The 14,637-nt window shown below is 38.9% G+C and overlaps 1 protein-coding gene across 2 annotated transcripts in view; it reads left to right on the top strand.

Annotated features, from left to right (window-relative positions):
• ZNF713 (zinc finger protein 713) overlaps positions 1–14,637 on the top strand; it is a 90,872-nt gene that overhangs the window by 25,230 nt on the left and 51,005 nt on the right. Inside the window, exons 3-4 of one of the 2 annotated variants that reach the window (XM_072837667.1) lie at positions 12,617–12,743; positions 13,082–13,174. In XM_072837667.1, the coding sequence (XP_072693768.1) occupies positions 12,617–12,743; positions 13,082–13,174 (220 nt within the window). Of the gene's footprint in view, positions 1–12,616; positions 12,744–13,081; positions 13,175–14,637 lie in introns of those variants that run through there. The other variant, XM_072837666.1, reaches the window with a different exon arrangement.

The raw sequence follows: 14,637 nt of genomic DNA on the forward strand, positions 1-14,637 counted from the left end.
CTTCATTCTCATTAGTTTCCATGAATCTTTTTCATTCTTCCTTAATGTCCTGGTTGACCCTTTCATCTTTTAGCAGGATGGTCCTTAACCTCCACGTGTTTGAAGTCCTTCCAAACTTCTTGTTGTGATTTAGTTCTAATTTCAAGGCATTATGGTCTGAGAATATGCAGAGGACGATCCCAATCTTTTGGTATCGGTTCAGACCCGATTTGTGACCCAGTATGTGGTCTATTCTGGAGAAAGTTCCATGTGCCCTTGAGAAGAATGTGTATTCATTTGCATTTGGATGTAAAGTTCTGTAGATATCTGTGAAATCCATCTGGTCCAGTGTATCATTTAAAGCTTTTGTTTCTTTGGAGATGTTGTGCTTAGAAGACCTATCGAATGTAGAAAGTGCTAGATTGAAGTCACCAAGTATAAGTGTATTATTATCTAAGTATGTCTTAACTTTGGTTATTAATTGATTGATATATTTGGTAGGTCCCACATTCGGGGCATATATATTGAGGATTGTTAAATCCTCTTGTTGGGTAGATCCTTTAAGTATGAGATAGTGTCCCTCTTCATCTCTCACTACATTTTTAGGGATAAATTTTAGTTTATCTGATATAAGGATGGCTACCCCGGCTTTGTTTTGAGGACCATTTGAATGGTAAATGGTTCTCCAACCTTTTATTTTCAGGCTGTAGGTGTCCTTCTGTCTAAAATGAGTCTCTTATAGACAGCAAATAGATGGGTCCTGTTTTTTATCCAGTCTGAAACCCTGCGCCTTTTGATGGTGTCATTAAGCCTGTTCACGTTCAGGGTTACTATTGAAAGATATGAGTTTGGTGTCATCATGATATCTCTTCAGTCCTTGTTTTTGTGGATTGTTCCTTTGGACTTCTTCTTAAAGGGGAATTTTAAGAGTCTCCCTTAAAATTTCTTGCAGAGTGGTTTGGAGGCCACATATTCTTTCAGTTCCTGCCTGTCTTGGAAGCTCTTTATCTCTCCTTCCATTTTGAATGAGAGCCTTGCTGGATAAAGTATTCTTGGTTGCATGTTCTTCTCATTTAGGACCCTGGATATATCCTGCCAGCCCTTTCTGGCCTGCCAGGTCTCTGTGGAGAGGTCTGCTGTTACCCTTACCCTAATACTCCTCCCTAGAAGGTTCAGGGATTTCTTGTCTCTTGCTGCTTTAAGGATCTTCTCTTTATCTTTGGAATTTGCAAGCTTCACTCTTAGATGTCGAGGTGTTGAACGGTTTTTATTGATTTTAGGGGGGATCTCTCTATTTCCTGGATCTGAATGCCTGTTTCCCTTCCCAGATTAGGAAAGTTTTCAGCTATCATTTGTTCAAATACATATTCTGGCCCTCTGGCCCTTTTGGCCCCCTCGGAAACCCCAATTAAACGTAGGTTTTTCTTCCTCAGGCTGTCGTTTATTTCCCTTAATCTGTCTTCCTGGTCTTTTAATTGTCTGTCTCTTTTTTCCTGAGTTTCCTTCTTTGCCATCAACTTGTCTTCTATGTCACTCACTCATTCTTCCACCTCGTTAACCCTCGTCGTTAGTGGACTTCTAGTTTGGATTGCATCTCATTCAATTGATTTTTAATTTCTGCCTGATTGGATCTAAATTCTGCAGTCATGAAGTCTCTTGAGTCCTTTATGCTTTTTTCTAGAGCCACCAGTAGCTGTATGATAGTGCTTCTGAATTGGCTTTCTGACATTGAATTGTAATCCAGATTTTGTAACTGTGTGGGAGAGAGGACTGTTTCTGATTCTTTCTTTTGAGGTGGTTTTCCTTCTAGTCCTTTTGCTCAGTGCAGAGTGGCCAAAAACAAGTTGTATTGGGAAAAGGAGAAAAAGAGAGAGAAGGAAGGAAAGAAAAGAGAAAAAGAAAAAAGGAAGAAAAAAGTAAAAAAGAAGAAAAAGAGAAAGAAAAAGAAAGAAAGAAGGGAAAAAAGGGTGGGGGAAGCAATCAGAAATCAAAAAGAAAAAAAGGCAAACCAAAACAAACAAACATCTTCTGATTCTGTATACTTTAAGTCCCTTGGCTTCCCCTGGAACTTGTCCGTCTAGCTGGTCTTCTGGGGGAGGGGCCTGCTGTGCTGATTTTCAGGTGTTAGCACTTGGGCGAGCTGCTCTGCCCCTGCCTGGTGCAGGGCTCAGTGGGGGTTATTTACCCCGTGAGGCCCCAGGAGGAACAACCCCAGTGGTGGGGCCTGCCCTGCGCCCTGGAGTCTGCTTCAGCAGTAACTCCGGAGCTCTCTGTCTGCAGGGCCTGGAGGCTCCGGGTCGGGGCCGCTGATCTGCTCAGCTCGGGGCAGGAGCGTCCTTGCTGTCCTGGGCCCTCCCGGCCTCTGCCTGCCCGGGGGAGGCTGGATCTTGGTCTGTGTCCCGGTGCCCTGTGCTCCGGGCCCTGCGCTGTTGGATTCGCACTCCCGGCAGCGCAGCCCCCTCCGCACGGAGCATCTTCCTCTCCCGGAGCCACCGCCGAGCTGCTCCCGGGCCCCGCTGCCCCCTCCACGGAGCTGCCGCCCGAGCCCCTCCGATCTGCTCCCGGGTCAATGTGTGCGCGCTGCAGCCCTTATGGAGCTCGGTGCACTCTCCCAGGAGCGCAAGTGTCTGTTAGTGTCCCAGGGAGCCTGAGGGCATCCCCGCCCTCCTGGGTTCCTGCTCCAACTCCCTGCGAGGCCTTTCCGCCCGGGAAGGTTGGTGCAGCTCCTGCTTCTCTGGGACGGGGCTCTCCTGTCCTGGGGACACTCGCCCCGGCGTTAGCCTGGCTCCTCGCGGGGCCCCTCCCCCTTGGATGCCTTTTGTTTCTTTATTTCTTTTTCCCCATCTTCCTACCTGGATAGAAGCACGAACTCTTCTGACTGTAGCGTTTTAGCTGTTCTCTCTTAAATCTCAGGCCGAATTCGTAGATTTTCAGGATGATTTGAAGGTTATCTAGGTAATTTGGTGGAGACAGGTGATTTGGGGACCCTACTCTTCCGCCCTCTTGCCCCTCCCCCTCCTTCAATGCCATCCTGATGAAAATACCGCAAGCATTTTTTTTGCAGAGCTAGCACAATCCTAAGATTTTTATGGAACCAGAAAAGACTCTAAATAGCCAAAGTGATGTTGAGAAAGAAACCAAAGCAGGAGGTATTAGAATCCCGGACTTTAAGCTGTATTAGAAAGCTGTGATCATCAAGATAGTGTGGTACTGGCAGGAAAACAAACACATAGATCAATTGAACAGAATAGAGAACGCACAAATGGACCCAGAACTATATGGCCAGTTAATCTTTGACAAACCAGGAAAAAATATCCAGTGGAAAAAGGACAGTCTCTTCAACAAATGGTACTGGGAAAACTGGACAGCCACATGCAGGAGAATGAGACTAAACTACATCCTTACACCATGCACAAAAATAAATTCAAAATGGATGAAAGACTTAAATGTAAGACAGCAATCCATCAAAATCCTAGGGGAGAACACAGGCAGCAACCTCTGTGTCATCAGCTGCAGCAACTTTTTTACTGGGCACATCACCACAGAAAGGGAAACACAAAAAATGAAGTAATGGAACTTCATCAAGATAAAAAGCCTTCTGCACAGCAAAGGAAACAATCATCAAACTAAAAGGCAGCCTATGGAATGGGAGAAGATATTTGCAAATGACATATCTGAAAAAGGGTTAGTATTCAAAATCTATAAAGAACTTATCAAACTCAACACTCAAAACAAAACAAAACAAAACAAATAATCCAGTTAAGAAATGGGCAGAAGATTTTCTCAGCACTATTTGTTGAAGAGACTGTCCTTTTCCAGTGGATAGTCTTTCCTGCTTTGTCAAATATTAATTGACCATAGAGTTGAGGGCCCATTTCTGGGTTCTCTATTGAGCCACGTGCAGAAGAATGAAACTGGACCATTCTCTTACAGCATACACAAAGGTAAACTCAAAATGGATGAGAGATCTAAATGTGAGACAATAATCCATCAAAATCTTAGAGGAGAACACAGGCAACACCGTTTTTGAACTTGGCCACAACAACTTCTTGCAAGATACATCTATGAAGGCAAGGGAAACAAAAGCAAAAATGAACTATTGGGACTTAAGATAAAAAGCTTCTGCACAGCAAAAGAAACAGTCAATGAAACTAAAAGACAACTTACAGAATGGGAGAAGATATTTGCAAATGACCTATCAGATAAAGGGCTAGTTTCCAAGATCTATAAAGAACCTATTAAACTCAACAGTAAAGAAACAATCCAATCATGAAATGGACAAAAGACATGAACAGAAATTGAACAGACATGTTCAATTGTTGAAACACGAACAGACATGTTCATTGTTCAGACATGAACACCAAAGAAGATATACACATGGCCAACAAGCACATGAGAAAATGCTTGCCATCAAGGAAACACAAATCAAAACCACAATGAGATACCACCTCATACCAGTGAGAATGGTAAAAATAACAAGACAGGAAACAATAAATGTTGGAGAGGATGTGGAGAAAAGGGAACCCTCTTTACTGTTGGTGGGAATGTGAACTGGTGCAGCCACTCTGGAAAGCTGTGTGGAGGTTCCTCAAAGAGTTAAAAATAGAGCTACTTTACGACCTAGCAATTGCACTGCTGGGGATTTACCCCAAAGAATACAGATGCAGTGAAAATCCAAAACACCTGCACCCCAATGTTTATAGCAGCAATGTCCACAATATCCAAACTGTGGGAGGAGTCTTGGTGTCCATTGAAAGATGACTAGATAAAGAAGATGTTGTCTATATATGCAATGGAATATATAGACCCAGACATTAGAAATGACGAATACCCACCATTTGCTTCTATGTGGCTAAAAATGGAGGGTATTATGCCGAGTGAAGAAGTCCGTCAGTTAACTACCTAAAATTTAAATTAAAAAACTGCAAAAATAAATTAATAAATAGAATTAAGACATGGGGATGTAATGTATAGCAGGGGGACTATAGTCAATAATATTGTATTGCAGATTAGGAAGTTGCTAAGAAAGTAAATCTTAAAAGTTTTGACCATCAGAAAAAAAATTTGGTAACTTTGTATGGTAAGAGATGATAAATAGACAATATGGTTATCATTTGGCAATGTATGTAAATGTGGAATCATTATGTTGTACACCTGAAACTAACACAATTTATCTCCATTATACTTCAATAAGAAATGGGAGAATTACTTTATAACCTTCACTGGGGAAAGGCTTTATAATTACTGGGAATCTAGATGCCATAAAAGAAAAGACTCATGGGTTCCACTCCTTAAAAAAATATCCAGAAATCTGCATGACAAAAGAAACTATTAGCAAAGTAAAAAGACATTGGCAAATGAAGAAAAATATTTTGCCAGTCAGATAACTGTGGGCTAATCTTTTTTTTTAATAAATTTATTTTTTATTGGTGTTCAGTTTGTCCACATACAGAATAACACCCAGTGCTCATCCCGTCAAGTGGTGGGCTAATCTTTGAAATATATAAAACAGGCCTCTAAGTCAGTAAGAAATTAGGATCCAATTAAAATGTGGACAAATAGCATAAAAAGAGAATTTACAGAAAAAAATTAGAACTTAAACGCAAGGAAAATGTTCCTCTATACTCATAACAAGAGGAAATTTAAAAGTAGAGAAAGCTTGATATTTTATCAAGCTTCATATATACCATGAGTTTGATATTTTCCATAAGCTTAATAACATAGTCTTTTGACTAAACTTCTGGAGAAACTGGCACTCTCTTCACTGCTGGCATGAGTGTGTAACAAATTGAATTTTCAGAAAAATGACCAAAACGGGATGGCTCAGTGGTTGAGTGTCTGCCTTTGGCTCAGGGCATGATCCTGGAGTCCTGGGATTGAGTTCCGCATCGAGCTCTCTGCATGGAGCTTGCTTCTCCTCCCTCTTCCTGTGTCTCTGCGTCTCTCTCTCTGTCTCTCATGAATAAATAAATAAAATCTTTAAAAAAAAGAACAAAACATCTCCCATCGGAAACACTTTTTTTTTTTTTTTTTTTTTTACAATATTACTTTGATACTCATTGTATCAAGAGACATTGAGTTCTATATTCCCTCCATTGAATCTGGGCAAGCATGTGATCAGTGGAAGTGAAGCTATATGACTTCCAAGGCAAGTCAAAAAGCAGTGGGACCTCATTTGACCTCATTCTCTTTGGATGCTTGCTACCTTGTCATGAAGTCCAGCTACCTTGTCATGAAGAAAGCCAAACAGCTTCCATGGAGAAGCCCACCTGGAGAGGAACTAATGCTCACAGCTCTAGTGGCTCTCAGCTGAAAGCCAGCATCAACTTGCCAGTCATGGGAGTAAGCCATCTTGAAAGTGGTTTCCTCAATCCAAAGTCAAGCCCTCCTAGCTGATGCCACATAGATCAGAGGCAAGCTGCCTCCACTGAGTCCTGCCCAGATTTCAGATTTGTAAATAAAAGAGATGATAATTGCTGGGGATTTTTTTTTTTTAATTCATGAGAGACACAGAGAGAGAGAGAGGCAGAGACAGGCAGAGGGAGAAGCAGGCTCCATACAGAGAGCCTGACGTGGGACTCGATCCCAGATCTCCAGGATCATGCCCTGGGCTGAAGGCAGCGCTAAACCACTGAGCCACCTGGGCTGCCCTTGCTGGGTATTTTTTAAAATTTTTATTTATTTGAGAGAGAAAGAGCGAGCAAGCACCAGCAGGGGCAGTGGAAGAGGGAGAAGCAGGCTTCCCATTGAACCACAACCCTGAGATCATGACCTGAACCAAAGGCAGATGCTAAATGGACTGAGGCACCTAGCCATCCTAATAATTGCTGTTTTAGTACCCTACATGTTGGAGTGTTTTTATTATATATCAATAGATAACTATTACCAATTTTGGACCTGGAAGTGGGATACTGCCAAAACAGAGATCTGGAACATATGGCATTGGCTTTGAAACAGAGCCAGTTGAGTAATAGAGGATAGAAAGGAAAAGACTGTTAGTGAAATCATAAAGAGCTTAAAGGAGAGCTAGAAGCTTAAAGGATCTTTGTCAGGGCTTAAAGGCTAGTTAAGAAAATGTTGCTATAAGTTGGGGGAAAGGAGACCTTCAAAGAAAAAATATTGAGCAATGTTATCACCTTCATAATAAGGACAATAGAAAATATACTTACTGAACTCAGTGATCTATCTAAGATTTTCAGGTAGAAAATTGAAAGCCCCAACTGCTTTAGGCTTCTGACTACCTAACGTAAAATGTAAAAGAAAAACATAGGCTGAAAAAAGAATGGTTAAATATAAGAAACCAAGAGTTACTAGGTTTGGAAATAAAACTTTCTCATTTACATCTCTCAACATGTGCACAGTGCAGCTGCATTTTAGAATTGCGATGAACTGCTGTTCAGTTGATTGGCTGTGTCTCAAGTGACTATTTCTGTGCCTTTCCCCCACCATTGTATATTGGGGGCAGGGGTTGAGGATGGGCCAAATAACTACTTCTTTACTTCACAGGTCGTGGCATTCAAGGCCCCATACCTGAGGAACTGCACTCTTAAGATTATGATCTGTATGTGGACTTAATTTAGATGACAAGATCCTGGACTTCAAGCAGATGCCATAATGGAATGAAATTTGGGGGTCTTGGGGAAGAAGATGGGTGTTTTTTGCACTTGAGAGGGATGTGATTTTTGTTTGAAGTAAGCTCCATGCCCAGCATGGAACTCAACACAGAGCTTGAATGCACAACCCTAAGATCAAGACGTGAGTTGAGGTCAAGAGTCAGATACTTAACCAACTGAGCCAACCAAGTGCCCCTGCGTTTTTATATTCTAGAAGGTAGACTATGGAAGATAGTAATTTCCAAAAAAATGGCATACATAATTTCTGCCACCCCACAGACTCCTCTTATAATGTGACTTAAAAACTTCATCAAGAGGTGAGGGACTGTCTCTTCCCTCTGGATCTGGGCAGGCCTGAGTATAGAAGTGAGTAATGTGATCACTGAGGTTGGATCATAAAAAGTGGTTCTCTTGTGAAGTTTGTACTCAAGATCCAACTATCATGCCATGAAGAAGCCAAAGCAGCCTGTCCAAAGGCCCATAGGGAGAGAGACTGAGGCCCCTAGCTGAGCACCCTTCTGACAACCAGTACAAACTTACAGCCATATGAGCAAGCCATCTTAAAAATGAATCTGACAGCCCAACGTTGAGCCACTCCAGCTGAAACCAAATGGGACAAAATTAAGCTAGTCCCACTGAGTCCTGCCTGTGTTTCAGATTTTGTGAGCAAAATAAATAGTAGTGGTTTTGAGCTGCTAAATTTTGGGGTGGTTTGTTATGCAACAATAGACTGTTATAGGATGTAAATTGATTGAACCCTTATAAGAAATCAGTTTGACAGTATATATCAGAATTACAGATATTCTTTTATTAGATATCTTACTTTGGGAAATTGATTCTTCAGATAGACTTGTTCACAGTTGGAAAATAATATATATACAAGATAGTTCACTGTAGCATTATTTATAATAGCAAGAGTAGAAAACAGTGAAAATGTTCTTTAATAGACTAGTTAAATAAATTGTGTAATGTTCACACAATAGAGTATCATGCAGCTATAAAAAAAAGAATGATGAAGATATCCATGAACCGATTCCCAGGACAAACTAGTGAGGAAAGCAAAATGCAAAAGAGTATCTACTGTGCACTACTTTTTGTGTAAGAAAGAAAGAAAGGGAAATAAAAGCATACATATGTATGTATTTGCTCATTTGAGCAAAAAGGAACACCAGAAGATTGAAAATCTGAGATTGGTTGCCAACAGCTCTTGAATGAGAATGGGTGAAAAAGATAGGTGGAATGGGGGTGGGTGGGGGAGGTTGTTGGTGAGGGGAGGAGAGGGAGGAAGTATGGGAGGAGGGCCTAAAATTGAGTGCAACCAAAATAAATGAACCAAACTGGATTTCCGCTTACTGAAAAGCCAACTGAAGGAAACAAGAAAAGGGGTTAATCTTTAAACCTGAATAGTTGGACTTGACCCATTGGCTAAAAACAAAGCAACGGTGAACATTGAACTCTTATTTTAGACTTATTTTGTGGAGAGATATGAGTTAGCATGAAGAGAGAGGAGGATAAAATGAACTCTGCCACACTGGATTAGAATTAGAAGTATCAGTATGAACTCATGGGTCTTTATATAGAAATGGCTGTGGAGTTGTGTGTGTGTTCATGTAAACATACATCATTACATACATACTTCTGTTTCCCATTTTTTTTTCAACAACCACTGAAAGGTGCTAGAAGTGATAATCCAATTAGTGTTGAACACAACTAATGCCTGCATCTTAGTTTTTAAATGCCATTCTCCATTAAAAGGAGCTAGACAAAAAAAAAAAAAAAAAGGAACTAGACAGAACACTCAGTATTTGACCAACAGAACATAAGACACTGCAACTCTGCATATCCTCTAGTTAGAAGTAGAGCTACTAAGTATTTGACCATTAGAAGAAACTACGGATCCTTGGAGAAATGACTAGTTCCAGCCATGAGGCAGAAAAACACAAAATGTACCTTGAAAGAACATTTTTTCTGTCCCCAAAAGTAAAGTGCACAAAGTATGATAAGGATGTGTCAGAAGGACACAGAAACCAGTTTGAAGGGCTCCTACTGGCTAAATCTAGGACAATCAGAGCATTAAAATAAGTAACAATAATAAATGATTGTAACTTACTGAATAAAATAAGTAAATAAATCCACCTGATATAAATTAATGAATGAATAAGAATGGAAACCTCTTCATCACAGTAGAAAGCTAACTTATACAAAGAATGATGGATTTAGAAAAGCACCATTTAGCAACTATCATAATTAAAATTGATTCAGGCAAGAAGTATCAGTGCTAAAACTACTAGGTGAAAGTTTGAGGAAGAACAAGATATTTATATAGTTGCAAAATATGTCCCCCAGAAGATACTTATTATAGGATGAAATAGTAATTTACCAGCCGAAATTACTGGTAAATACCACCTTAACCAAATTATCAAAGGTAACATTGCCAGTAGTGGAACTAGTCAATAATGTGTGTTTCCTGATACAGTTCATTGAGAAGAATCCAGTATCCTTTCCATACTATCCCTACCAAAAGTATTGTGTGAATCTATTCATAAGGAAATATTAGAGAAGTCCAAACTGAGGTTTATTTTCAAAATAACTAGCCTATACTTTTCCAAATATCTGTTACAAAATGTAAAGAAAGACTTAGTAACTGTTGCAGATTAAAGGAGAGAAAAGATGGAAGATAAAGTACTTGGTCTTGAATTTTTTTCTTATAAAGGACATTATTAGGACACTTAGTGAAATCTGAATAAATATATAGTTTAGATAACAGTACTGTATCTACTGTATCAATGTTAATTTCCTGATTTTGATCATTTTGCTGTTATGTAAGAGAATTCCTTGTTTTTAGAGAATAAACCTCTGAATTTTTTTACTTCTGAAATTTTTTTTTTTACTTCTGAATTTTTTTAGAGGTAAAGGGGCATCATACCTGCAACTTTTAAACAGTCTAGAAAAATTATAGAAAGAAAAAGGGAGAAAAGAGGAAGGAATTTTTTTATTCCTGTAACTTTTAAGTCAAATTACATCAAAAAAAATTTTTAGTTTAAAAACAATAATAGGGATCCCTGGGTGGCGCAGTGGTTTAGTGCCTGCCTTTGGCCCAGGGCGCGATCCTGGAGACCCGGGATCGAATCCCACGTCGGGCTCCCAGTGCATGGACCCTGCTTCTCCCTCTGCCTATGTCTCTGCCTCTCTCTCTCTCTGTGTGACTATCATAAATAAATAAAATTAAAAAAATAAAAATAAAAACAATAATAAGGAAGCCATATCCTAATATGTCTGAAATGGAAATATTTCCAGCATTAAGTTGTTAAGTTAGAAAACAATGTGTATAATATGTTATCTTTGAGGTTAAAAAAAAGTGGGTAGAAGTAAGAACCCACATTTATATTTGCACAAAGAATTCTGGGGAAATGCACTAAAAACTATAAATAGTGATTAGGAGTAAGAACTGGATAGAGAGGAAAGAAGTCTGGGAGAGATTTTTTTTTTTACTAAATACTTTTTGGTGTGTCTTTATATTAACTAACATATTAATATTCTAATTAAAATATAATTTAAGTAAAGTTTTTTTAAAGAAGTAAAAAAGAAAATATAAGAAGAAACCAGTAACCTAAGTGTAAGAGCATCATTAGAAGGTATAGAAAGAAAGAGAAAATACTAATTAAAACAGCCAAAAAGGAACTACAAATGCAGATATTAAAGAATGTAAACTGTAAATTCATAGTTTTCCTCACCCTGGTGCTACCCTCAAGAAACATGGGGAGTGTGAAATGGAAATTATAAGTAAAAGTCACAAGAGGGAAAATATTCATAAAAGCAGAAAAGACATCTTTGTGGTATGATGGAAACCTAGGCTTTAGGATAAGATCGAAGATAAAATCCAGTTCCTGCTAATTAATTAGTTGTATGTCCTTGGATAAATAATTTCTTCCAGCCTTGGTGATTCATCTCTAAATTGCCTATGTCACTTAAGTGAAATATGTTTTCGAGAGATATGTTATCAAAGCATGAAAATTAATTTAAATAAAATGCCAGTCCTGGACTTAGATATTGACTGTTAACTTATGGGGGAAAGAACTTACTCGTAACACTACACTTATTCTGAAGAGTTGAGTTACTATATCCAGAAATTGGTGGTATTTTGGAGGGATTAAGTAGTAAGGGAAGAGGGGGAGGTATATATTTGTTGTATTATGTGCCTGTGTTTATATATCTGTGTCTCTTAAAGCAGAAGGATTGTTCAAAAGCATTGACAATGGAGGAAATTTAAAGGTGACCCTTTTTTATTTGAATTTCCTACCTGTAACAAGGTAGTCTATTTTTTTAGAAGATTTTATTTATTCATGAGAGACACCAAGGAGCAGAGACATAGGCAGAGGGAGAAGCAGGCTCCCTGTTGGGAACCCCTTATGGGACTTGATTCTGGGCCCTGAGGATCACATCCTGAGCTGAAGGCAAACCCTCAGCCACTGAACCAACCAGGTGCCCCACAAGGTAGACTATTTTACTGATCCCCACATGCATAATGTGTCCTCTACTCTAAACATGTTTGCCCTTGTTGCTTGCTTGCTTCTCTTTCTTTCACCCACTGGAATATCCTTTCTCTCCAGTTCTGTCCAGAGTTTAAAAATATGTTAAGGATCTGTTGAAGATACACAAAATCTACAAACTCTGACACCTCCTTACCATATTTCAACCAATCCTGCATTCTTTATTTTTTTAAATCTTGTATTCTTTTATTTCTGAAATTTTATAGCATGAATTTCCCTTTTTTTTTAATTGTTTAGATGATGAGAGCCTTTCCTTTGCAACAAACTGTAAAAAGCTTAAAAGCAAGCATTGTTTCATGCATGTTTTTGTCTGTCTTGAAAGATGATAGATACTAATTGTTGTTTCAAAAATCTTGACCTAGATTACTCAGCTTACAACGACTCAGACCTTTCCCACTGCTACACCTTTGTCCCTACCCCTAAGGGACAAAAAAATGGTTTCTGGCTAAGCAGGGATATACTTGATATTTTCAGGAATCCCTGACATTCCAGGATGTGGCTGTGAACTTCACCAGAGAGGAGTGGGACCAGCTGTATCCTGCTCAGAAGAACCTTTACCGAGACGTGATGCTAGAGAACTATAGGAATCTGGTAGCACTGGGTAAGGATGTTGTCCCTGTAAAACTAGAAACCATGCTAAATGGGCTTATTTCCTTAATTACTGAAAATTTCCAAATCTTTTGTGAATATGGTTCAGGCCAGGATAGAATGCTAAGCAGTGTTGGAGACAGAGGATCTCTGTTTCCTGCTGTGTCTTCTCAGGTAAAAGATCTTGATTTTATTGAGTGTGAGATGGGTAGCTTTATTTTGCTGCCTCTGAAATTTCCCCTTTCCAAATCCAGAGGCCCTAAAGACTAAAAAGGTTGGAAATGAGTTCTAAGAGAAATTTTTGTCCCAAGTACAAACTTCTGTGACATACATTTTTTTTTCCATGAATAGGGCATCAACTTTATAAGCCAGAGGTGATCTCTCAGTTGGAGCAAGAGGAGCAGTGGGTGATGGAAAGAGACAGCCCACTGGAGAGTCATGCAGGTGAGAAGCAAGCTTTTGGGTATTGGCTCAGTGAAGAGAAGCAGTCACTCTTGAAATATTCATTGGAATGTGGTCCAAGTCTCTGCCTCTGGGATTTAAAGAATATTGAGGCCTTTTTAAAAATTCAGTTTATGTTTGGCTTTTTCCCAAAATGGAAATGGCCCTCTCATTTTTCCCAATTAAATATAATTAAATATATTAAATATACTTCTTATTAAAAAACACAAACAAAAGTTAGTTTGAAGGCATTAATTTTAATGTTCATAAATACCTTGATGTTGTAAATCTCCACATGGCACTTTCTGTTTTTCTATTCATATATCCTCAGTATTCTTTAAATCTTTTCCATATCAAAGATCTTCTGCCATTTTGACCTACTTTTCATTCTTTTTCCTGTTAATATCACACTCTTTAAACTAGTCTAAAACTTATAGCCTTAATTTTAATTCTTTTGATTTACCTTTATGATATGACCCCATCCTATCTGCACTATTAAAATTATTTTCTTGGAGATTACCACTAACTTCCTTCAGTCAAATCTAGTGGCTAAAAAAAAGTGATTGTCCCCTCTGATCTTGTATTTGATTGTGTTGACTTGACTTTCTTGAAATTCTCTTCTGTTCTGGCTTGTAACATACACAATTCTTGCCTCTTACAGTCTGTGTCCTTTATCTCTATCTGCTTCACTGCCTTCCCTCCTTTTTAATTCTCCTCCCTTGTATTTTCCTGTAGGAGTACAAGGCTTGATGTTTTGCTCTGTAGTACATTGCTTTAAAGTAGCTCTTTGATGACATTTTCCTATTTCTGTATTTCTAGCCTCAATATTTCCCCCACATTCTCTTCCCAGATATTGGATATTTTTTTGTTTATGAATGTCATGCTATCATTTTAATTAAGTATTTCATAACCTGGATCTGTTGACTTTATGCCCTCTCTTTAAAGCATTCATTAAATCTGAGAGTTTTTGACCAAAAATATCCAAACCATAGCTCCCTGTTGTTGACATACCACTACAATGTTCTTTCTGGTTATATTCACAAGTAGCCAGATACTGAGTTAGGTATTTTCCACTTTGGTTTATTAATCCAGACTAACCTACCCCATCTCTATCTAGTTTCTACTCTGATTCTTGGCCCTGGCACCTGGTTTTCCCATTTGGACTTGGTTTTCTGTTATTCAAACTTTTGCATCTTTTTCAAAGTGGCTTTGACTTGGCTACCCTTCTGGCTTTTAGTGCTCTGGGTCATCTTGGGCAGGAAACCTGCCTCAATGAGCCTGAATTTTGGTCCAACCAGTTCTGGCATTCCATGGGTAAAAGCTGATAATTAAACTGTCTTTTCAGGAACCCATGACATTTTCCCCAACAACAGTAGGTAATGTTATTTGTATGAATCTCTACACCCTGAAACCTGGAAAGGAGGAAGCTAAAGGAAGAAAATTAAAAACTCCCTTCCCAGATGAAT

Source organism: Canis lupus, chromosome 8 (assembly GCF_048164855.1).
Source record: "Canis lupus baileyi chromosome 8, mCanLup2.hap1, whole genome shotgun sequence".
NCBI lineage: Eukaryota > Metazoa > Chordata > Mammalia > Carnivora > Canidae > Canis > Canis lupus.